Consider the following 21,491-nt stretch of genomic DNA (forward strand, 5'->3'; position numbering starts at 1 on the left):
AGAGGTTCATTGTGATCAAGGTGGGGTTCAGTGAGTCGGGATTAGTAGGTCAGCAGGGCAGGATGATAGGATCAGTGTGATAGACTGTGGGTCAGAGTGAGTGAGTGCTGTGTGCCTGTGATGTTGTTGCAGGTAAATTTTTCGTTGTGCATTAGGGTGCAGTCGTGCACATGCCAGTATACCTTGACTCTGATTCAGAGGTCATTGCCTTGAAATCGTAGGATGAAAGGATGACTGTGAACAAGATAAGGTGTCAGAGGAGTTGCAGGATCCAAGGTATGGGGTCAGTGAGTCAGAGATGGTAGGGGTCAGAGTGAACCAGTGGGGAGATCAGCGTGGAGAAAGATGAAGGTTCACTAAGGAGGTGACGTGGGTCAGGTTGAATGGGTGGTGGGGTCAGCAGGCCAGAGAGCAACCCTCAGAACAGGGGTTCCCAAGCTGGGGTCCACGGACCCTTTTCTTAATGGTATTGGTCCATAGCATAAAAAAGGTTGGGAACCCCTGGCCTCAGAGGATTACTGATGATAAAAATACCATGGGTGCATTAATTTGAAAATGATGGAAACAATCAGCAGGTCAGACAGCATCAGAAGAGAAACGGTTATCATTTCAAGTCTGAGATCATACACAAGGGAATTGGAGTGATGTGTTCAGTGGGAAGGCATTAAAAACTTGGGGGGCCAAGGCACCAGTTAGGTGAGTTCAAGAGGTCAGAATAGTGTCACCAGGTGAAAATGAAGCAGGTCTGAGTGCTCAAGGAAATCCAGTGTCCAAAGAACTTGTGGAGTTGAGTTGAAAGTAAATGTATAGAAACCTGAGTACCCTTGTTACTCAGGTTGGAGGAGATATGGAACAGCTTTCCTGGACGAGTCCAGAACTAATGGAGAACATGAGTTGATCTGCAGTGAATACAGAGCAGCCTTCCCCTACCTCCTCCCTTACTGCTCTGTGCTCCCGCCAAATACCACTTTGAGCCTTCGTTTGCTGGTGGGTCACTATTGTTGGTCCATGTGTGACCCATCTAATAATAGTCTCTTGTTTGCTTTAAACAAAGGGGTTCTTCCGGAGAAGCCAACAGAGTAATGCCACCTACTCGTGCCCGCGGCAGAAGAACTGTCTGATTGACCGAACGAGCCGGAACCGGTGCCAGCACTGTCGATTACAGAAGTGTCTGACGGTGGGAATGTCTCGTGATGGTAAGCTCTAAATCCCAGTGACGTAAAGGCCCTTTGCATCCTAATCCCTCGTGGATCACCCTTGCTTGGGGCACCATGTTTAATGGTGAGAGGCAAGATTAAGTCAGTGAGCAATGCCTAAGTGAAATTTAGAGCCCCAGAATCTGCTTCACTCAGGCTGTCCTGCCCAGTTTTCTGAAAAAGAATCGAAACACTATTTACAGAAGAAAAACAAGAGATTCTGCAGATACTGGAAATTCAGAACAACACACACAAAATGCTGAGGAACTCAATGATTCAGACAGTATCTATGGAGAGGAATAAATAGTTAATGTTTCAGCCCGGTCCTGATGATGGGTCTCAGACTAAAACATCGACAGTTTATTCCTCTCCTAGATGCTGTCTGACCCATTGAGTTCCTCCAGCAATTTTGTATGTGTTTTTAAAAAAAAAACAACTCATCTCTTTCTATGTCGAGTAAAGCTTCTCTCAAAGCCTATGGATTCAGTAATATGGGAGATGAGAGGATGAGGGTTGGGAATCGTATGGATAAAGAGGACATTGTAACCTTGAACACGTGTTCCTGGTGGCTGACATATATGAAAGAAGTTTAGAGCTTCCTTCTTAAAAACACTGTGGCTGAGCACAGCTCTGTACAGCAATGTTCCAGGCAATTCAGCATTGTAAAAATATCACCATGTTTTAGCATCTTTAATTACTTTCATGAAAGGCATTTTGGAATAATCAATAAGTTGATGTAGTCTGTAGAGTAAATTAACTTAACGCTGATTTACAAGTCAGGGACTACTGTCAGTGATCTGGTTAATGTGTTGCTGTTGGGAATGTGCTTGACAAGCTGTTTGTGAGGATTGTAGTTGACAATCCACTTCAAAGGTCATTTTATGCCCTCACTAATCTGATAGTCCCACAGAGATATTCTTCTCACGGAGGCAGTGTGGAAATTGGAGAATTAGTTCAATCTATTGCTATGTGAAATAGCAGATGTTACAAAATCTAAAGAGAATTGTAGAGCAGGAGAAACTATAGTGTTATGTTGAAAGATTTATCCTGTCCATTCCCTTGGGAACATTGTATGTTTCAATGAAATTACATGTCACTCTTCTAAACTGGAGAACAAAGAGCAGATTATTCAATCTCTCTCAGAGTACACATCCTCCATCCCAAGAATTAATGTGCTGAACCTCTGTTACATTTCCTCAGTCACAGTATATTCTTCTGCAGGTGGAGCAGGCCTGTGTCATTGGATCCATGATGGATCAGAAGAATAATCCCACCAATCCCACTCCCCTTCTTCATCTTTCCCTGCATTGCTGTTGCTTTTCCTTTTTCGCACGTGGTCATCAGTGCCACCTCGATTCTCTTTTTTTGCCATAGCTTTGAAATGTGGGAGGAAATCGGTTCACCCTGTGGAAACCTACTCTCTGACCAGATGGAGGAAGCACAGCAGCTACTGACAAAAGTGGAAATTGAATGCAAAAAAGTTGGACTTCACCTAAACGCTAAAAAGACAGAGTACATGACGTTTAACTGCGACGAGGGTACTCTCAAGACCATAGAGAATGATACCATTAAGAAAGTCTTTGACTACAAGTACCTCAGGTCAAGAATGATGAGTTTGGAGAAGGACATAAAGATACGGAAGGCGCTGGCATGGAGGGCTATGAACGACATGAAGGAAATCTGGAAGTCGAACCTGACCAGAGGGCTTAAAAAGAGGATTTTCATAGCAGTCATAGAGTCCATTCTCACGTACGGATGCCAGACATGGACACTCACCAAGACAATCTGAAAGTCTGCAGATGGTTGCTATACACGAATACTCCAGATAGCTCTTAATGTGAGTTGGCAACAGCACATGACGAACGTTGAGCTCTATAACAACCTACCGATGCTCTCCACTAAAATCGAGGCGAGAAGACTGCAACTAGCGGGGCACTGTCTACGCCACCCTGAGCTACCTGCCAGCCTAGACATCATATGGGAGCCCAAGCACGGGAGGATGAACCCTGGGCGCCCTCCCAAGACTATGGTCAACACGCTCCCGCTCCTAGAAGACAGCGGCGCGGCTAATGTAGATGAACTGAACACACTGATGAGGGAGAGAGCGAAGTGGAGAGTCCGTCATCGTGCCCGATGCCGGCCCCCTAGGCCTGAGTCGACGTAGCAGTAGTAGTAGTAGTAGTAGTAGTGTGGAAACCTATAGGGCCACGGAGGACGTGTAAATTCCATACAGACAATGCTGGTGGTCAGGATTGAATTAGGGTTCCTCGAGCAGTGAGCCACAGACCCAATGTGCCAACATCTCTTGGGAGAAAAGATGTCTCTCATTTTGTCCTCAAACTTAGGTGAATTCTTAAACAACACATAGATGGGGAGCTTTGGACTCCCTAACCCTGGGGAAATGTTACATTATTCATACCTCCCATGATTTTATAAACTTCCATGAAGTCATCCCTTATTCTCCTGTACTTTGAGGAATAAAGATCTGGTGTGACCAACCTCTCCCAATAACTTATTGGGAGATCCAGTAGCCTCTACCTATAGCGTAAAGTAACTGGTATGGACAAATTCCGCACCATCCAGGCCACTTGCACTCCGGGTGGTGCGGCCAATACTGAGAAAATTAAAATCTCCCACCACTACTACCCCATCATTGTCACAACTGTGTCCAATTTCTCAACACATCTGTCTCTCAAATTCCCACTGACTACTTGGGGGTGGGGGGGGATGGAGGAGCTCTGTGATATATTCCTACCAAGGTGACCATCCTTTTTTATTTCTAAGTTCTACCCAAAAGGCTTCGGTAGGAGACCCCTCAAGAATAGCCTCTCTTAGCAATGATGTATGTCCACCATTATCAGAAAGGCAACACAGTCCCCACTCCTACCTGTTGTCATGCCTAAAGCATCAGTACCCTGGAACACTGAGCCGTCAGTCCTTCCCTTGTCCTAACCATGCCTTTGTTACGGTCATAATATCTCGGTATGTAGAGAAAATCCATTCCCACCATTTGTCTGCCTTTCCTGTTAAACTATTTGCATTAAAATGGATGCAATTTAAACCAGTGGCCCTTTCTACCCCTTTACAGTAAACATAGCTATCCTGATTGCTAGGCTCACAATCTTTGGTCGCTGCATGTACACCCCTCTTAGAGTCATAGCACAGAAACGGGCCCTTCAGCCCATCTAGTCCATGCCGAATGATTTCAACTGTCTACACCCATCGACCTCCATACCCCTACACCTGTTATCTTTACCTTTTATTCTGACAGACACGTACAAGCTTTGTACTCTCAATATTTCACTTTTGAAGGCCTCCCACTTAACATGTACACTTTTGTCAGAAAACACCCTGTCCCAATTCACACTCGCCAGATCCTTTCTGATGCCATCACTATTGGCCTTTCTCTAATTTAGAATCTCAACCTGCGGATTAGACCTATATTTTTGCATATTTACTTTGAAACTAATGGCATTGTGATCACTGGATGCAAAGTGTTCCCCTACTCAAACTTTGGTCACCTGCCCTGTCTCATTCCCTAACAGGAGATCAAGTATCACACACTCTGTCATTGGGACTCCTACATACTGACTAAGGAAACTTTTCTGAACACATTTGACAAACTCTATCCCATCTAGTCCTTTTACAGTATGGGACTCCCAGTCAGAAAGTGGAAAGTTAAAATCGACTACTATAATAGCCTAAAGTTTCTTGCAACAGTCTGTGATCTATTTTCAAACTTGTCCCTCTAAATCCCTGGGACCGTTGGGTGGTCTGTAATATAGCCCCATTAACATGGTCATACTTTTCTTATTTTTCAGTTCCACCCATAAAGCCTCACTGGACAAGTTTTCCAGTCTGTCCTGATTAAGACTGCTATGACATTTTCCCTGACCAGTAATGCCACTCCTCCTCCTTTAATCCCTCCCACTTTGTCACGTCTAAAATCACAGGACCCTGGAATACTGAGCTGCCAGTCCTGCCCTCCTGCAACCAAGTCTCACAAATGGGTTCAATATCATAATTCAAGTGTTATTCCATGCCCTGAGCTCATCTGCCTTTCCTACGATACTTCTTCCATTGAAGTATACGCAGCTCAGGACATGAGTCGCACCATGCTCAAACTTTTGATTCCTGACTTCGTCTGAGGTCATAACAATATCGGTCTTCTCAATCCCCCTGCAACTCTAGTTTATCCCCCCTCCCAGGCAGCACTAGCACACCTTCCCGCTAGGATATTAGTCCCCGTCCAGTTCAGGTGCAAACTGTCTCTTCTGTACTGGTCCCACATTCCCTGGAAGAGAGCCCAGTGATCCAAAAATCTTATGAGTTCCTTAGCCACGTGTTAAACTGTATAATCTTCCTATTTCTGGCCTCACTAGCATACAGCATGGGTAGCAATCCTGAGATCACAGCCCTGAAGGTCCTTTAACTTAGCAACTAACTCCCTGAACTCAATCTGCAAAACCTTGTCACTCTTCCTACCTATGTCATTGGTACCTCTGTGGACCATGACCGCTGGCTGTTCGCTCTCCCGCTTAAGAATGCTGAAGACTCAATCTGAGCTGTCCTGGACCCTGGCACCTGGTAGCAATATATAATCCAGGAATCTAGTTCTCGTCCAGAGAACCTCCTTTCTGTTCTCCTGACTAATGAATCCCTTATCACCACAGCATGCCTCTTCTCTCCCCTTCCCTTCTGAGTCACTGAGACATGCTCAGTGCTGGCGACCTGACCGCTGGGACTTTCCTCTGCTGGGTTATACCACCGCACCCCACCACCAACGGTATCCAAAGTGATATACCTGTTGTTGAGGAGGATGACCATAGGCGTACTCTGCACTGGCTCCTTAACCCCTTCCTGACTATCACCAGTTTCCTGTGTCCTGCACTTTGGGTGTATTTGCCCTAACTATCACCCCCTCAGCCTCCTAAATGATCTGGAGTTTATCCAGTTCCAGCTCCAACTCCTTAACGCGGATTGTTAGAAGCTGCAGCTGGATGCACTTCTCACAGGTGTAATTGCCAGGGATACTGGAGATCTCCCTGCCTTCCTGTATCCCACAAGAGGAGCATTCCACTATCCTGTCTGACACCTCGACTGTTCTAACTGAGCAACTAAGGAAAGAAGAACTATAAACTGTGGGGGTTGTGAGAGGAAGCTCTAGCTGCAGCTGTTTTTTTTTGCCTTCTCTGTCTGAAGCCTCTCCTTGCTGAAGCCTCAAAGAGCTAAAGCCTCCAAATCTCCACTCTATCTCTGTCCACTCCAATGATGTCCAATCCGTTTGCCCCACTTTACTTAATTTATTCCTGGCAATTAATTCCTAATGCTGCCTGGGCGCTTCTCAAAGATCCAAACTGCTGGGAGTTGCTGCCTTTTCTCCTTAGTCTTCTCACTGACTTAGCTCCCTCGAGTCCTACCTCCTGCCATTCTAGGTTAAATTCCACCTGTGGTGGCAAAAGTAAGTTTGCCTAACAGAATGTTGGTCACCCTGCAGTTCAAATGTGCCCCACCCCTTTTGTGTAGGTCACCTCTACTCCAGAAGAGATCCCAATGATCTAAATGGGGAAAAGCGACTGCAAGCATCTACAAACTAATGACCTCTGACAGCAAGGACACATTCCCTGGGCCGATTGGCCTCCTTCTGTGCCATAAGAAAGTACAATGCTGAACTTTTCCCACCTGAGTAGAAGACAGCACCTCTGTTAACATCGCACCTACAAGACAGTACTGTTTACAGTGCAATGCTCTCTATGCTCTACACTGGACATATGTGTTTAAATATCCCAGAATGAGGTGCAGTATTGTGGGTTTTCCCCAGTTCCTTTCTGTAGATTATGTTAATTTTGTTTAGAATTAAAATGCCGAGATGGGAGAGTTTGAATTCGTGCAAAATTGTCCCCATCAGTAAGTCAACAGAAGAACTTTAAAACTCTGAGAGTAAAATGTCAGATGAGAATGTATTTATAGCTGCAAAGGGACTTTGTGGAAAGCCCGTGCTTTTGAAAGATTGCCCTAAAGCAGAGGCATTGTAATAAAACCTGAAGGTGCAGGTTAATTTTTCAAATCCGAAACATTACCTCTGTTCCTCTCTCCACAGAGGCTGCCTGACCTGCTGAATGCTTCCAGCAGTTTCATTTCAGATTTCCAGCATCTGCAGTCTTCTTGGTTTTCATAGACTTTTTGCAATACAGCAGAGAGCATGTCTGATACAGAGCTGTGTGTTCCTCGCCGCGCGCTCCCCGTGGCGTCTGACACCGAGGCGCGCATTCCTCGCCATGTCTGATACTGAGGGGCGCATTCCCAGCATGCCTGACACCGAGGCGCATGCTCCCCGTCGTGTCTGACACCAAGGCATGCACGTTCCCTGCGGCATGTGTTCCCCGCTACGTCTGATACTGAGGCGCGCATTCCCCGCCACATCTGACACCAAGGCACACATTCCCAGCATGTCTGACACCAAGGCACACACGTTCCCAGCGGCATGTGCTCCCCGCCGCGTCTGATACAGAGGCACGCACGTTCCCAGCGGCATGTGTTCCCTGCCGCATCTGACACCGAGGCATGCGTTCGTTTTTGCAGCTGTCAAGTTTGGTCGGATGTCCAAGAAGCAGAGGGATAGTCTGTACGCTGAGGTACAGAAGCATCGCCTGCAGCAACAACAGAGGGACCACCCCCAGCCCCCTGGCGAAGCTGAGCCCCTAACCCCACCATATAGCAGCCTGGCAGAACTGAACAACGACCTCAGCAACCTGTACGTGGATGGGCAGGCAGCGGAACTGGGCAAGGCAGACTCGGCGATGAACAACCTCTACCTGGACATCCAGCCGTCTCCTGACCAGTCCGGTCTAGACATTAACGGCATTAAACAGGAGCCCATTTGTGAATATGCAACAGCCCCAGACTTCTTTCCCTACTGCTCCTTCACAGATGGTGAGACGTCTCCAACTGCCTCAATGGCAGAGCTAGGTAAGGTGGACACCCAGAGGGCATAGTGAATGCCTGCAAGAACTTTGATAGGGTATCTGGAGAATGGTGCAGCTAATTCAGTGGGTGGTGATGTTACAGGGGAGCGCGCATCTGTGGGATCCTGAACTGCCCAGTTCCATAGACACAGGAGCAGGATTAGACCATTCAGCCCATCAAATCTGCTCCACCATTCAATCATAGCTGATTTATTTTCCATCTCAACCCCATTCGTCTGCCTTCTCCCTGTTACCTTTGACACCCTTACTAATCAAGAACCTGCTTTAAATATACCTAATGACTTGACCTTCACAGCCATCTATGTCAGTGAATTTCACAGATTCACCATCTCTAGCTAGAATGATATTGAAGTCCAGCACAGAAACGGGACCTTCAACTCATCTAGTCCGTGCCAAAACCATTGAAGCTGTCTACTCCCATTGACCTGCACGGGACCATAGTCCTTCATATCTCTGCTATCCATGCAGTTATTAAAACTTCTAAACGTTGGAATCTAGCTCGCTTGCACCACTCGTGTTATGCTCACTCCATATTCTCATGACCCTCCGAGTGAAGAATTTTTCTCTCACGTTCCCATTAAACTTTTCACCTTTCGCCCTTAACCCATGACCTCTGGTTGTATTCCCACCCAACCTCAGTGGAAAAATCCTTCTTGCACTTACCCTATTTACACCCCTCATAATTTTGTATACCTCCATAAAATCACCTCTCAATCTTCTGCATTCTAAAAAATACAGTCCGAACCTATTTAATCTTTTCTTCTAACTCGGGTCTTCCAGACCCAGCAGATACTTGTAAGTTTTTTCCATACTCTTTCAACCTTGTCTACATCTTTCCTGTAGGTAGGTGACCAAACCTGCGCACAACTTCACCATAACATCCCATCTCCTGTACTCAGTACATTTGGCCAAGGTGCCAAAAGCTTACTTTATGACCCGATCTACCTGTGATGCCACTTTCAATGAATTATGGACCTGTATTCCTAGATCTCTTTGTTCCATCACACTTCTCAGTGTTCTATAAGACATGCCCTTGTTGGACCTACCAAAGTGCTAAACTTCGCACTTGTCTGCATTAAATTCCATCTGCCATTTTTCAATCTATTTTTCCAGCTGGTCCAGATTCCACTGCAAGCTCTGACAATCTTTCTTGATGTCCACTGCACCCCTAATCATGAAGTCATCAACAAATTTGCTGATCCAGTTAACCACATTATCATCCAGAACTTCCTCTTCCTCTCTGTTCTAAAGGGGCATTCTTGTATTCTGTGCCCTCTGGTCCTGGACTCTCCCACTATTGAAAACATCCTCTCCACATCCACTCTATTCTGGCCTTTCAATATTTGATAGGTTTCAATGAGATCCCCCTCATTCTTCTAAACTCCAGTGAGTACAGGGTCAGAGTCATCAAAAAGTGTTAACCCTTCATTCTGGGATCATTCTCATGAACTCCCTGTGGATCGTCTCCAATGCCAGAGCCCCAAAACTGCTTATTATACTCCCAAGTGAAGCCTCGCCAGTGCCTTGTAAAGCCTCAGCATTACATCCTTGCTTTTGTACTCTAGTCTTCTTGAAATTAATGCTAACGTTGCATTTGCCTTCCTTACTACTGACTCAACCTGCAAGTTAACCTTTAGGGAATACTGCACTGGGACTCCCAAATCCCTTTGCACCTCTGAGTTCTGAATTTGCTCCCAGTTTATAAAATAGTCTACACTTCTATTCCTTCTACAAAATGTGTGACTAGACACGTCCCTACACTGTATTCCATATGCCACTCCTTTACCCATTATTCTAATCTGTCCAAGTCCTTCTGGAGACTCCCGGCTTCATCAGCACTGCTTACTCCTGCACCTATCTTTGTAGCATCTTCAAACTTGGCCATTAAGCCATCAATTCCTTGTGTTTGAGCAGCTGTTCTCAGAAGCCGTGGGTGGTAGAGACAAGTCTGTGATGGTGGCATTGCCTGTGCTGATCTTAGGTTCTTCTGTGAAGAATGTGCTTAACTGCTAAGGACAACGGTTGAGCTTGTCTGGATGGTCAGCTATGTTTAAGCACCCCATGGGATTGTTAGAAACAGGGCCTCATCTCCATTTTCCTGTGTGTTGCCCACTTTACTCATGAGAGACTAGAAACCTCTCTTGGCCTTGAAGATAATACAATAGGTCAGAGATAGACCGAAGATGAGGCTCCTCTGGCCAGCTCCGCCATTTTGTGTGATCATGGCTCATCTTTTACCTCAGTGCCACTTATCTGCAGTAACCCCTGACCTATTGATTCCCTGAAGATTCAAAATCCTTTCAATTCCTGCTGTGAACTCAGTGACTGACGCTCTGCAGACTCTTGAGTAGAGACACCAAAGATTCTTCCATCTCTTGCTGAAGGATTTATCCTCATCTTCCCCATGCGTGGCTAACAATTATACTGATCTTACTATTGAGCTGTACAGCGTTGTCCAGACAAGCTCTACCTGTTGGCTTTAACAGTGACACATTCTTCACAGGAAAAATCCCAGATCACCACAGGCAATGCCACAATCACAGACTTGTCTCTACCACCCACAGCTTCTGAGACCAGCTGCTCAAACAGAAGGATGTTCAAATTCTCTTTACCACTCTTGTGCCATCACTTTCAAGGGACTATGAATTTCTACCTTTTGGTCTCTGTTCTACAGCACTCCCCAATGCCCCGCCATTCACTGTCTGTCCTGGCCTCTTGGAATGCAAAACTCCGTTGCTCTAGGTAATTCCATCTGCCATTCCTTTGCCCATTTTCCCAGTTAGACCATAAGACATTGGAGCAGAATTATGTGATTTTAGCCCATCAAGTGTGCTCCGCCATTCTGTCATGGCTGATTTATTATCCCTCTCAACTCCACTCTCATGCCTTCTCTCTGTAACCTTTGATGCCCTGACTAATCAAGAAGCTATAAACCTCAGAATTAAATATACTCAATAACTCAAAGACTTGGACTCCACAGCCATCGGTGGTAGATTCACTACCCTCTGGCTAAAGAAATTCCTCTTTATCTCTGTTCTAAATGGACCTCCCTCTCTTCTGAGGCTCTGCCCTCGGCTGCTAGGCTCACCCATTAGAGGAAACATCCTCTACCCAAGTCTTTCAATATTCGATAGGTTTCCTTGAGATCCCCCTTATTCTAAACTCCAGCAAGCACAAGCCCAGAGCCATCAAACCCTTCTCATATGGTAACCCTTTCCAGAATCATTCTTGTGAACTGCATCTGGATACTCTCCAATGCCAGCATATCTTTTCTTAAATAAGAGGACCAAAACTGCTCACAATACTTCAATTGCGATCTGACTAATATCTTGTAGAGCCTCAGCATCACATCCTAGTCCTCTCGAAATGAATGCTAACATTGCATTTGCCTTCCTCATCACTGACTCAATCTGCAAGTTAACTTTTAGGGAATCCTGCACACAGACTCCCAAGTCCTTTTGCACCTCTGATTTTTGAATTTTCTTCCTCCTTAGAAAATAGTCTATGCCTTTTTGCTTTTACCAAAGTGCATGACCATTCATTTCCCGACACTATATTCCATCTGCCACTTCCTTGACCATTCTTCCAATCTGTCTAAGTCCTTCTGCAAACACCCTGCTCCCTCAACACTACCTGCCCCTCCACCTATCTTTGTATCATCTGCAGACTTGGTCACAAAGCCATCAATTCCGTCATCCAGATCATTGGCATATAACATGAAAGGAAGGGTCCCAACACCGGCCCTTGTGGAATATCATAAGTCCCCAGAAGCCCTGTTTATTCCCACCTGTTGCCATTTGCCAGTCAGCAGTGCTAGTATCTTTTCTGTAATATCATGGGCTCTTATCGTGTTAAACAGCTTTTTATGTGGCACTTCATCAAAGGCCTTCTGAAAATACAAGTAAACTACATCCCCTGACTCTCCTTTCTCTTTTCTGCTCATTATTTCTTCAAGTAATTCCAACAGATTTGATAGGCAAGATTTCCCAATGAGAAAACCACGCTGACTTTCGCCTACCTAGAGGTACTTGTGCCTCCAAGTACCCCGAAACATCATCCTTAAAAAACGTCTACAATATCTTTGCAACCAGTTAGCCTTCAGACTAACTGGATTACAATTTCTTTTCTTCTGCCTCCATCCCTTCTTAAAGAGTGGAGTGACATATGCAGTTTCTCAGTCCTTCAAGTCAAGTCAAGTTTATTGTCATTTCGACCATAAGCTGCTGGTACAGTACACAGTAAAAATGAAACAACGTTCTTTCAGGACCCTGGTGTTACATGAAACAACACAAAACTATAATAGACTATGTGAGACAGCAAAAGGCTACGTAAAACAACATAAAAACTGCACTAGACTACAGACCTGCACAGGACTACATAAAGTGCACAAAACCGTGCAGGCCAGTACAATAATTAATAAACAAGACAATAGGCACAGAGGACAAATTACAATATAATAATGGAACCATACTAGAATCTTGAAAGATCATTACCAATGCCTCCACAATCTTTTCAGCCACCTCTTTCAGGTGGAGTCCATCTGGTTCAGGTAACATACCTACCTTCAGAGCTTTCAGCTTCCCAAGCACCTTTTTCTTAGTAATAGCAGCTACACTCACTTTGCCTCCTGACATCCTTGAACTTGCATGCTGCTAATATCTTTCACAGTGAAGACTGATGCAAAATACTCATTACATTCTTCTGTCAGTTCTTTGTCCCTTGTTACTGCCTCTCCGTCGTCATTTTCCAGCGATTCAATATCCACTCTCTCCTCTCTTTTACTCTGTGTATATCTGAAAATACTTCTGCTATTTTCTTTTATATTATTGGCTAGCTTACCTTCATATTTCATTTTCTATCCTTGTGGCTTTTTAGTTGTCTTCTGTTGGTTTTTGAATGCTTCCCAATCCTCAAACTTCCCACTAATTTTTGCAATATTATATGCCTCCTCTTTTCCTTTTATGCTCTGTTTGACTTCCCTTGTCAGCCATGTTTGCCACAAACTCCCTTTAGAATACCTTTTCATCTCTGGTATGTATCTACCCTATGCCTTCCGAATTGCTCCCAGACTCTTCAGCCATTGCTTTCCTGCTGACACCCCTACTAGTGTCCTCTTCCAATCAACTTTGACCAGCTCCTCTCTCATGCCTCTGTAATACGCTTTACTCCACTATACTACTGATACATCTGACTTTATCTTCTCCCTCTCAAACTGCAGGGTGAATTCTATTATATTAAGATTTCTTGTACCCTAAGCTTCCTAATCAAACCTAGTTCATTACACAACACCCATCCAGAATTTCCTTTCCCTGAGAGGAGTCAACCATGAGCTGTTCTAAAAAGCCATCTTGGAGGCATTCTACAAATTCCCTCTCTTGGGATCCAGCGCCAACCTGATTTTCCCAATCGACCTGTGTACTAAAATCCCCCATGACTTTCGTAACATTGCCCTTTTGAGATGGTTTCTAAATGTCCCGTTGTAATTTGTAGCCCAATCCTGGCTACTGTTTGGAGGCCTGTATATAACTCCCATCAGGGTCTTTTTACCCTTACAGTTCCACCAGACTTCCAGTTTTGGAGTCATATCAGGCAAATTGTTAATTTGTGTGACAAGCGACAGGAAAAAGTTCGAAGGAGATGTGTAAGACAGGTTTTACAGAGGGTGGTGGGTGCCTGGAATGCACTGGGGCGGGGGTAGGAGACTGTGGTGGCAAGTATGATGGAAGCATTAAATAGGCACATGATGCTGCTTGGCCTGCCAAGTTTCTCCATCAGTTCGGTGGTGGTTCTCAATTCCTGGGATGGTGTCGTAGAAAGAGAGATAAAGCAAACCAGGCCTATGCTGCTTTGAGTTCAGAAGAATGAGAAATGATCTCATTGGCATGTACCTAATCACAAACAAAGAGAAGAGAAAATCTGCAGATACTGTTGTGTGTGTGTGTGTGTGTGTGTGTGTGTGTGTGTGTGTGTGTGTGTGTATTTTTTTTCTTGCTTGGGATGTACCCAGTTGTCCAAGGGTTAGACCGGGTGGGTGTGGGTGGATGTCTGGAATCAGCAGGGGTCAGTGGGTGACACTGCTACACCTTGGGAAGATGACTTGGTTGAGGAGGTGGTAGGGGTTGTGGTATTGGAAGGTTGGTGGATTGGCTGAGGGAGTTGGAACCTGCAGCACTGGGGTGGAGACTAGTGGCTGGTTGGGAACAGAATTGGGAGGACCAGAAGGTAGGAGTGGGTTCCACTGCGGCACTGTAAGTAGGTGATTTGTTCTAGCAGGATAGCCCAAATATAGGACCCACCGTACCCACTGAGGCTCTGATCAGGTCACTGAACACTGGGCGTCCCTCTTCCTGACCTCCTAAGGTTGGGCCTTGTCCATCCCAGAATATCTAGGGAACTACGGAGTGCCCGTCCGGTAAAGTCTTTGGCCATGAGCTCTGCCACAGATTAAGTATGGGCACATACTAATGGATCTGGTTTGGCGTTGCCATGGCTACCAGCACATGAATATAGTCAGGCCTCCAGGCATGGCTCCTGGGAGAACAGGGCTGTAGGGACCAGCAGCAGGATGTAGGCTAAAGGATTTCATTCTACGCTCTGACCCTGGTGCACTCCCTAGCGGGGCGTGGAGACCATCAACACCAACATAGGGTTGTGGAGACATGGATAACTCTGCAAAACAGAAACTTCGGCTTACCAAGTGCACCCTGACTGCCATCTGGTCACTCACACTAATCCTGAATTAATTATATTTTTTATTCTCCCCACATCCCCTGCAGCTCTCCCCAGACTTTACCTCTCACCTTACAGTGACCTACCTGCACATTGAGGTGTGGGGAGTAAACCGGAGTATCCAAGGGTCACAGAATATGCCAACTCCACGCAGATGGTGTCCATGGTCAGGACTGAACCTGGGTCTCTGGCACTGTGAGGCAGCGGCTCTACTCATTGTGCCACTGTGCCCCCTTGGTTAGATGACGCCCTGTACTTGAGTGGGGCTGTGTTCTCAGTTCCACTCTCCTCTGTGTCCCATGTCATTGTTGTAAGGCATTGCTCAGTAGGGCAGGCAGCGGCTGTGGAGAGAGAAACATTAACCTATCAAGTCAGTTATTAGTTTGGCATCATTGACCATTTAGTTCTGTGACCTTTGGCCTGGTTGTCCACTCTTCCTTCAGTAGCTCCCTTTTCCCTCTCTAGAACACCTTGCACAGAACATTGCCAAATCCCACATTGAGACCTGCCAATACCTCCAGGAGGAGCTGCAGCAACTAATGTGGAAAACGTACATGCAGGAGGAGCTGGAAATTTATTTGAACAAGGTAAGGTGAGCTGCGACTGACTCTGGAACAAACTTTGTGTCCTCAAGCATACATAATAACATGCTGATCTTCTCTCCCAGCCCAGGGAGGTGATGTGGCAGCTGTGTGCGATCAAAATCACAGAAGCAATTCAGTATGTGGTGGAGTTTGCCAAGCGCATCGATGGATTCATGGAGTTGTGTCAAAATGACCAGATCGTACTTCTGAAAGCAGGTATCTTTTCATGGCCAAGACCAATTTTTCACACCTGGCCCACTTTCTTTGAGGGAGGAGGAGAAGAACAGTAGATGAGAGGGAGGAGAGAAGGGGATGGCAGTTGAAATAGGGAATGGGAGTAAGGGCTTTACGAAGGATTTCCAGGTGTGTTCATGGGTAGCAGTACAGCCCAAGACGATATCGAACACAAATTAATCCAGTAAATCAGAAGAATTCATACATTGGTGAGAATGTGGAATAGAGTGGCCTAGAGGGGAAGTATGGCTGAATTCAGAACAATCAGGTTATGTAGAACAGAGAATAAAGAATAGGCAGACCAGTGCTGAGCGTAGACTAGTGTATGGGTTGTTGCCCCACTCTGCTACCCCCATTTTGTCCCTCTTCCCCCAACTCCCTCCGCCACCCCCAGCTCCCTTCGTCCCAGCATCCTCTGCCCCCCTCTCAGTCCACCCCCCCACCCGGTCTCACTCCCCACCCACTCTCCTCAGAGAGTAGCTATCCTGTGCTGGTGTGACTGGGTGTTGCTGAGATCGGTGCTACATTTTTGACCTTCTCTCCATGTCCTCAGGTTCTTTAGAAGTTGTGTTTGTCCGAATGTGTCGAGCGTTTGACTCCCAGAACAACACCGTGTATTTTGATGGGAAATTTGCTGGACCTGATGTCTTCAAGTCGCTGGGTAAAGAAAGACCCCGCACATTGTTTGTCTGCTTCTTCCCCCCCACCATTCTGCCCTCCACTCCCCTGACCCAATGATCCCACAGACCCCTCCATTCCTTCAAGCCCCTCAGAATCTTCTGTCACCACCTCCATTACCTTTCACCCTTTCCTCTCCTGCTCCGTCTTCCTTCCATTTTTTACCTCTCCTCCACCCTCTCCACTCCGCTTCGCCCATCTCTCTACTTGCATCTCCTCCAGCTTCCATCTCCTCTTCTCACCTCCAACCCCTGTTTCATCTATTCCTTCCTCTCCCTGCCACTCTTCTCCAGCACCTTGCATGTATGGTTGCATGTACTGATTTAGTTTCAGGATGTGGATGTTGAAGCCCAGCAGAGGTTATGTCCCAAGAGGTTGACTGAACCCACATCTTGAACTCTTCTGGTGATGTGGTTCCAGGGAGGGAGTTCTCAGGTTTATACTGAAGGGCAATGAAGAACTGTAGATATATTTCCAAGTCAGCATGGTCAATTTGGAGGTGAAGCTACAGATGCTGGGGTTCCACTGCATCCTTCACCCTTGTTCTCCTTGGTTCTATGTTTGAGAGGTGCTGTGAGGGTGGCTGGGTGAGAAACTGCAATACATTTGTAGGTGGTGCACAGTGCAGCCAATGTGCGCCATTGATGGAGGTGATAGTGGGCCAGTGCTTCTCGAGCCCACAAACAGCCCTCCTCTCACCCAACACTCTTCCCACCATCTCCATCTCTCCTCCCATCCCTGACTCACTCACCCCTCATTGTCTTTTCAACATCATCACATCACCACTAGTATCAAAGGAAAAATGGGAAGCAGTTAGGAGGCACAAGTATAGGGCTTCCTGAATGATCCATGTCCAGCCAAGGCAGGAACAATATTCCACGAACCAGAAAGACTTGTCCTCTCTGCAGCTGGTTATAGTCCTGTCTGGTTCAGTGTTTGCCACAGGTCACTGATACCATGTCCCCAGTAACTTCCACACTACTTGCCACAGAATAGTGTAAGCTTCCATGTCTCTCTGCTTGAGTGCAATCTTGCAGGAGAGCAGATAGAGTGAATGAGCGGTTAAGGAGCGGGATGTGTGGCCAGCAACCAGCAAGCTCTGTGGGCTGAAACAAAGCTTAGATTTTAAAAGGGAATTAATTCGCAAGCGCAACTATTTTTTTTTATAACTAGAACAGGGTAATGTATAAACAGTGGAAATGTTTGTACAATGTGTGGAGATCTGCAAACTGCACAGAATCTCTGAATTGTCTGAATCCATCAGATGAATAATGCAGTAACAGCATTATTGGCCTCATCGTTGGTTTAATATGCAAGAGAAGCATTCAAGGTTTCATGTACACTCCCCTCCCATTGGTCAGTTCTGTGTTGATTGATGAATTATATTCCGAGTGATTTATCTGGATCATTTTGGAGTTCCAGCAGTCACACCAGTCTGCCACGACAGCGCCCCATGGGCCAACTGTGAAGAAAAGGTCGCTTGCTGGGTTCAGCCTCATTCTCTTTTCATCCCCTCTCCTACAGGTTGTGATGACTTGATCAACTCTGTCTTTGAAACTGGCAAAAGTCTGTGTGCGCTGCACTTGGTGGAGGATGAGATCGCCCTGTTTTCTGCTTACGTGTTGATCTCAGCTGGTGAGTACCTCAATAGGAAAGAACGGTCAGCTGTGGTGACAGTGTGACTATCTCACACTGATTCCCTTTTGCACTTTAGTTACCCTTGCACCCTCTTCACTAACCGTGTCTCTAAAGTCATAAGGGTATAGGAGCAGCGTTAGGCCCTTTGGCCCGCCAAGGTTGCTCCGCCGTTCCATCATGGCTGATTTATTATCCCTCTATAAGGTAGTTAGATGGGCCACTCAAAGAATTAAAAAGCCTGGATCAGCTGGCGTTTGAAACCATAGCCGAGGATGTGTATTCCATTGCTGCAGGAAGGGCGATTCACTTTGGCCAGTGAGATTCCAGATTGTACTGGAGAGGGTGCAAAATAGATTCCCCAGGAAATTGCTTAGGGTGGAGTGTTTCAGTTAAGAGCCGAGACCAGAGAGGCTGGGTCTGTTTTTCCTGCAGTGGGGGTGACTGATGGTGGGGTACAAAATTTGCAGGGATACAGTTGCAGAGGTTTCATAATCTAGAAAGACCAAAGTCTTAGGAGAAGAATTAGGCTTTTTGGCCCGTCAAATCTGCTCTATCACTTGATCATGGCTGATTTATTTTCCCTCTCAACCCCATTCTCCTGTCTTCTCCCCATTACATTTAACGTCCTTACTAATCAAGTGCCCATCAACCTTTGCTTTAAATGTGCCCAATGACTTGGCAAAGAGCATAAGCCTCGGGTAAGTGGTAGGATGGGATCTGAGGAAGAACCTTTTCTCTGAGTATATAGTGGAGCAGGCATCCTGGCAATACTCAGCTATCAAGATGAATAGTTAAACCACCAAGGATTGGAAGATTACAGACCAAGTGCTGGTAACTGAAATCAGATTAGATAGATACTTCATTATGGATGATCGACCTGTTCACCACTGAAACACCCGCCAGAAATAGGTCCCCATGGGTTTACTTCTTGGTCAGTAATGACAAATATGTGTCTAGGTGTCTATGGCTGGACTGACACACAGAAAATGGGGGGTTGTATGTCTCACTGGATAGAGCAAGTCAAGGTTCTGAAGAGATTCAGTAATAGAGATGGGAACTATTATAACTGTGCTGACATGGTCCCTCTCCAATTGAGGGCTCCAGCGTTCGAGTTCCACAGTGTAATCCCAGTGTGTTGAAAGTTCCATGGTGTGACCATGTTCCCTGGAGAGCCAGCTGTGGTGCCAGTTAAACCACTTTGTGGATTTGTAGCTTGCTCCACTATTTGGGTCACCCTGTTTGCACGATGTAGGATTTGAACTGGACCACGTACTGGTGTTCAGGAACCAAAGGTATTTCTCTAATATTCCACACAGTAGGTGATCACCATTCTGATTCTCATAACTACTGATTAACTTCATTGACTGGACTCCTGCAAGCATGGTGACAGATACTCAGTCTGCTGTGGACTTCCAGTAACATCCCCACTCTACTCTTATTCCCACTGTCCTGTACACCTTTGTTCTGTTTCAGTTCTGCAGCATTGATCAGGCGATTGTAGTGTGCATGTGTGTATGGGGCGTAGGGTGTGTGTAAAGGCACATATACACATAGGGTGTGTGCATAGGTGTGTGTACATTGGTATCGGGTGGGCAGAGGAGGGTGTCCCATGTCTCCCCATGTCCTTGGTAGTGCACAGAGTGGGTGAGCAGTCTTTGGTCCTGTTCACATCTGGGTTAATGCTGTGAACGTAATCAGAAGCGCCTTAGCTACTTACTGCCAGGTTGACAGTGCTGCCATCTGAAATTTCTAGATCGTCTATGGCTTCAGGAGAAGATTAAAGTTGAGAAGTTGCAGCAGAGGATCCAGCTGGCCCTTCAGCACCTTCTACAGAAACATCACCGAGAGGATGGCATTCTGACCAAGGTACCCTGCTTCTCAGTCCTCTTGTGGGTTGTGGGCATCATGGACAACTTAGGAATTTATTGCCACTCCTCTTTCTTCCCCCCTCTGAGAGTCAACATCATTCTTGTGTATGCCCAGGTTAGGGCAGAGAGCTCCTGGCCTGAGGGAATGAGAGAACCCAGTGGTTAGCACTCCAGATTCTGGTTTACTTAAAATTCCAGAACAATTTAACATCATTAAATTTAAATTACCAGCTGTCACAGTCCCCTCTTCAGCGATCTGAACTTTAGCTTCTGGTACATTAGCCTCCATGCTACAATACCCAGGAGAGGAGGTGTGGGATTTACACTCTGACTTCTCCCACCTTAGCCCTCTGAGTTACAGTTAAATAATTCACATCCAGACATATCAAGAGCAGAGATTAATACAAATTGTGGGCTTAACAGGATGCACAGCCATCGTCCCCCATCACCATAGCACCATCATGGTTTCTACAGATTCCCACCACGGACTGTGGCTCCAGCGCTCAGATTGTCAGGGCATCACTGTGCCTCTGGAGTATTGGTCCAAAGGATCCAGTATTCCGCCTCTCCCGTTTGCTGCTGTTCCCACTGTTTGTTACTCAGTGCCATCTCACTGGCTAGGCGGAGACACGGTGCCTCTGCCTGCCACTCAGCTACGTGAGGATCGCCTGTAATTCTGATGTATGGATGCTCCCCAGGTTACCTGTGGGCTCCATTCCTGTGAACAGTCATGAGCTGATTTCCCTTTAAGTCAGAAATGACTATTTTATGGTGACCTACAGTGTACATAAACGTACTGTAACACTTTTATACAGGAATAATCACAGAGCAATATTGCATGGATACAAGCCCAACGGCCTAACGAGTCCAAGCTGACCGTGGTGCTCACCAACGAGTCCCGGTGTTCAGCCCATATCCCACTATAGCCGCTCCTTTTCCCTACGCAAATGCTTCTTAAATGATGCAGTTGTATTTGCCTCAACCTCTTTTTCTAGCAGCTTGTTCCATATACTCTCAACCCTCTATGTGAAAACGTTGCCCCCTCAGGTCCCTTTTAAATTGTTCCGTTCTCTCTCTAAACTTGTGCAGACTAGTTTTGGACTCACCTACCCTGGGAAAAGACTGCTACATCCACCTTATCTAAGCTCCCTGTAATTTTAAACACTTCTCTAACGTTCTCTTATGTTCCAAGGAGTAAAGACCCCTAGCCTGACCAACCACACTTTATAAGTTAGGCTCTCTAGTCCTTGTAAAACTTTTTTTCACTCTGTCCAGTGAAATCTTTCACTAGGAAGAGGTACAGTCGACGTTTCAAGCCGAGACCCTTTGTCAGGACTAACTGAAGGAAGAGTTATTAAGAGATTTGAAAGTGGGAGGGGGAGGGGGAGATCCAAAATGATAGAAGACAGGAGGGGGAGGGATGGAGCCAAGAGCTGGACAGGTGATTGGCAAAGGGGATATGAAAGGATCATGGGACAGGAGGCCCAGGGACAAAGAAAAGGGGGGCAGTACAGAAAAACCCAGAGGATGGGCAAGGGGAATAGTCAGAGGGACAGAGGGAGGAAAAGGAGAGAGAGA

The 21,491-nt window shown here is 46.1% G+C and overlaps 1 protein-coding gene across 4 annotated transcripts in view; it reads left to right on the top strand.

Annotated features, from left to right (window-relative positions):
• roraa (RAR-related orphan receptor A, paralog a) overlaps positions 1–21,491 on the top strand; it is a 616,780-nt gene that overhangs the window by 586,448 nt on the left and 8,841 nt on the right. For all 4 annotated transcript variants that reach the window (XM_072282213.1, XM_072282212.1, XM_072282214.1 and 1 more), the window contains 7 exons: positions 1,055–1,196; positions 7,779–8,165; positions 15,377–15,498; positions 15,579–15,711; positions 16,283–16,390; positions 17,932–18,042; positions 19,799–19,911. In XM_072282213.1, coding sequence (XP_072138314.1) covers positions 1,055–1,196; positions 7,779–8,165; positions 15,377–15,498; positions 15,579–15,711; positions 16,283–16,390; positions 17,932–18,042; positions 19,799–19,911 — 1,116 coding nt within the window. The remainder of the gene's footprint in view (positions 1–1,054; positions 1,197–7,778; positions 8,166–15,376; positions 15,499–15,578; positions 15,712–16,282; positions 16,391–17,931; positions 18,043–19,798; positions 19,912–21,491) is intronic.

This window comes from Mobula birostris, chromosome 18 (genome assembly GCF_030028105.1).
Source record: "Mobula birostris isolate sMobBir1 chromosome 18, sMobBir1.hap1, whole genome shotgun sequence".
Taxonomy (NCBI): Eukaryota; Metazoa; Chordata; class Chondrichthyes; order Myliobatiformes; family Myliobatidae; genus Mobula; species Mobula birostris.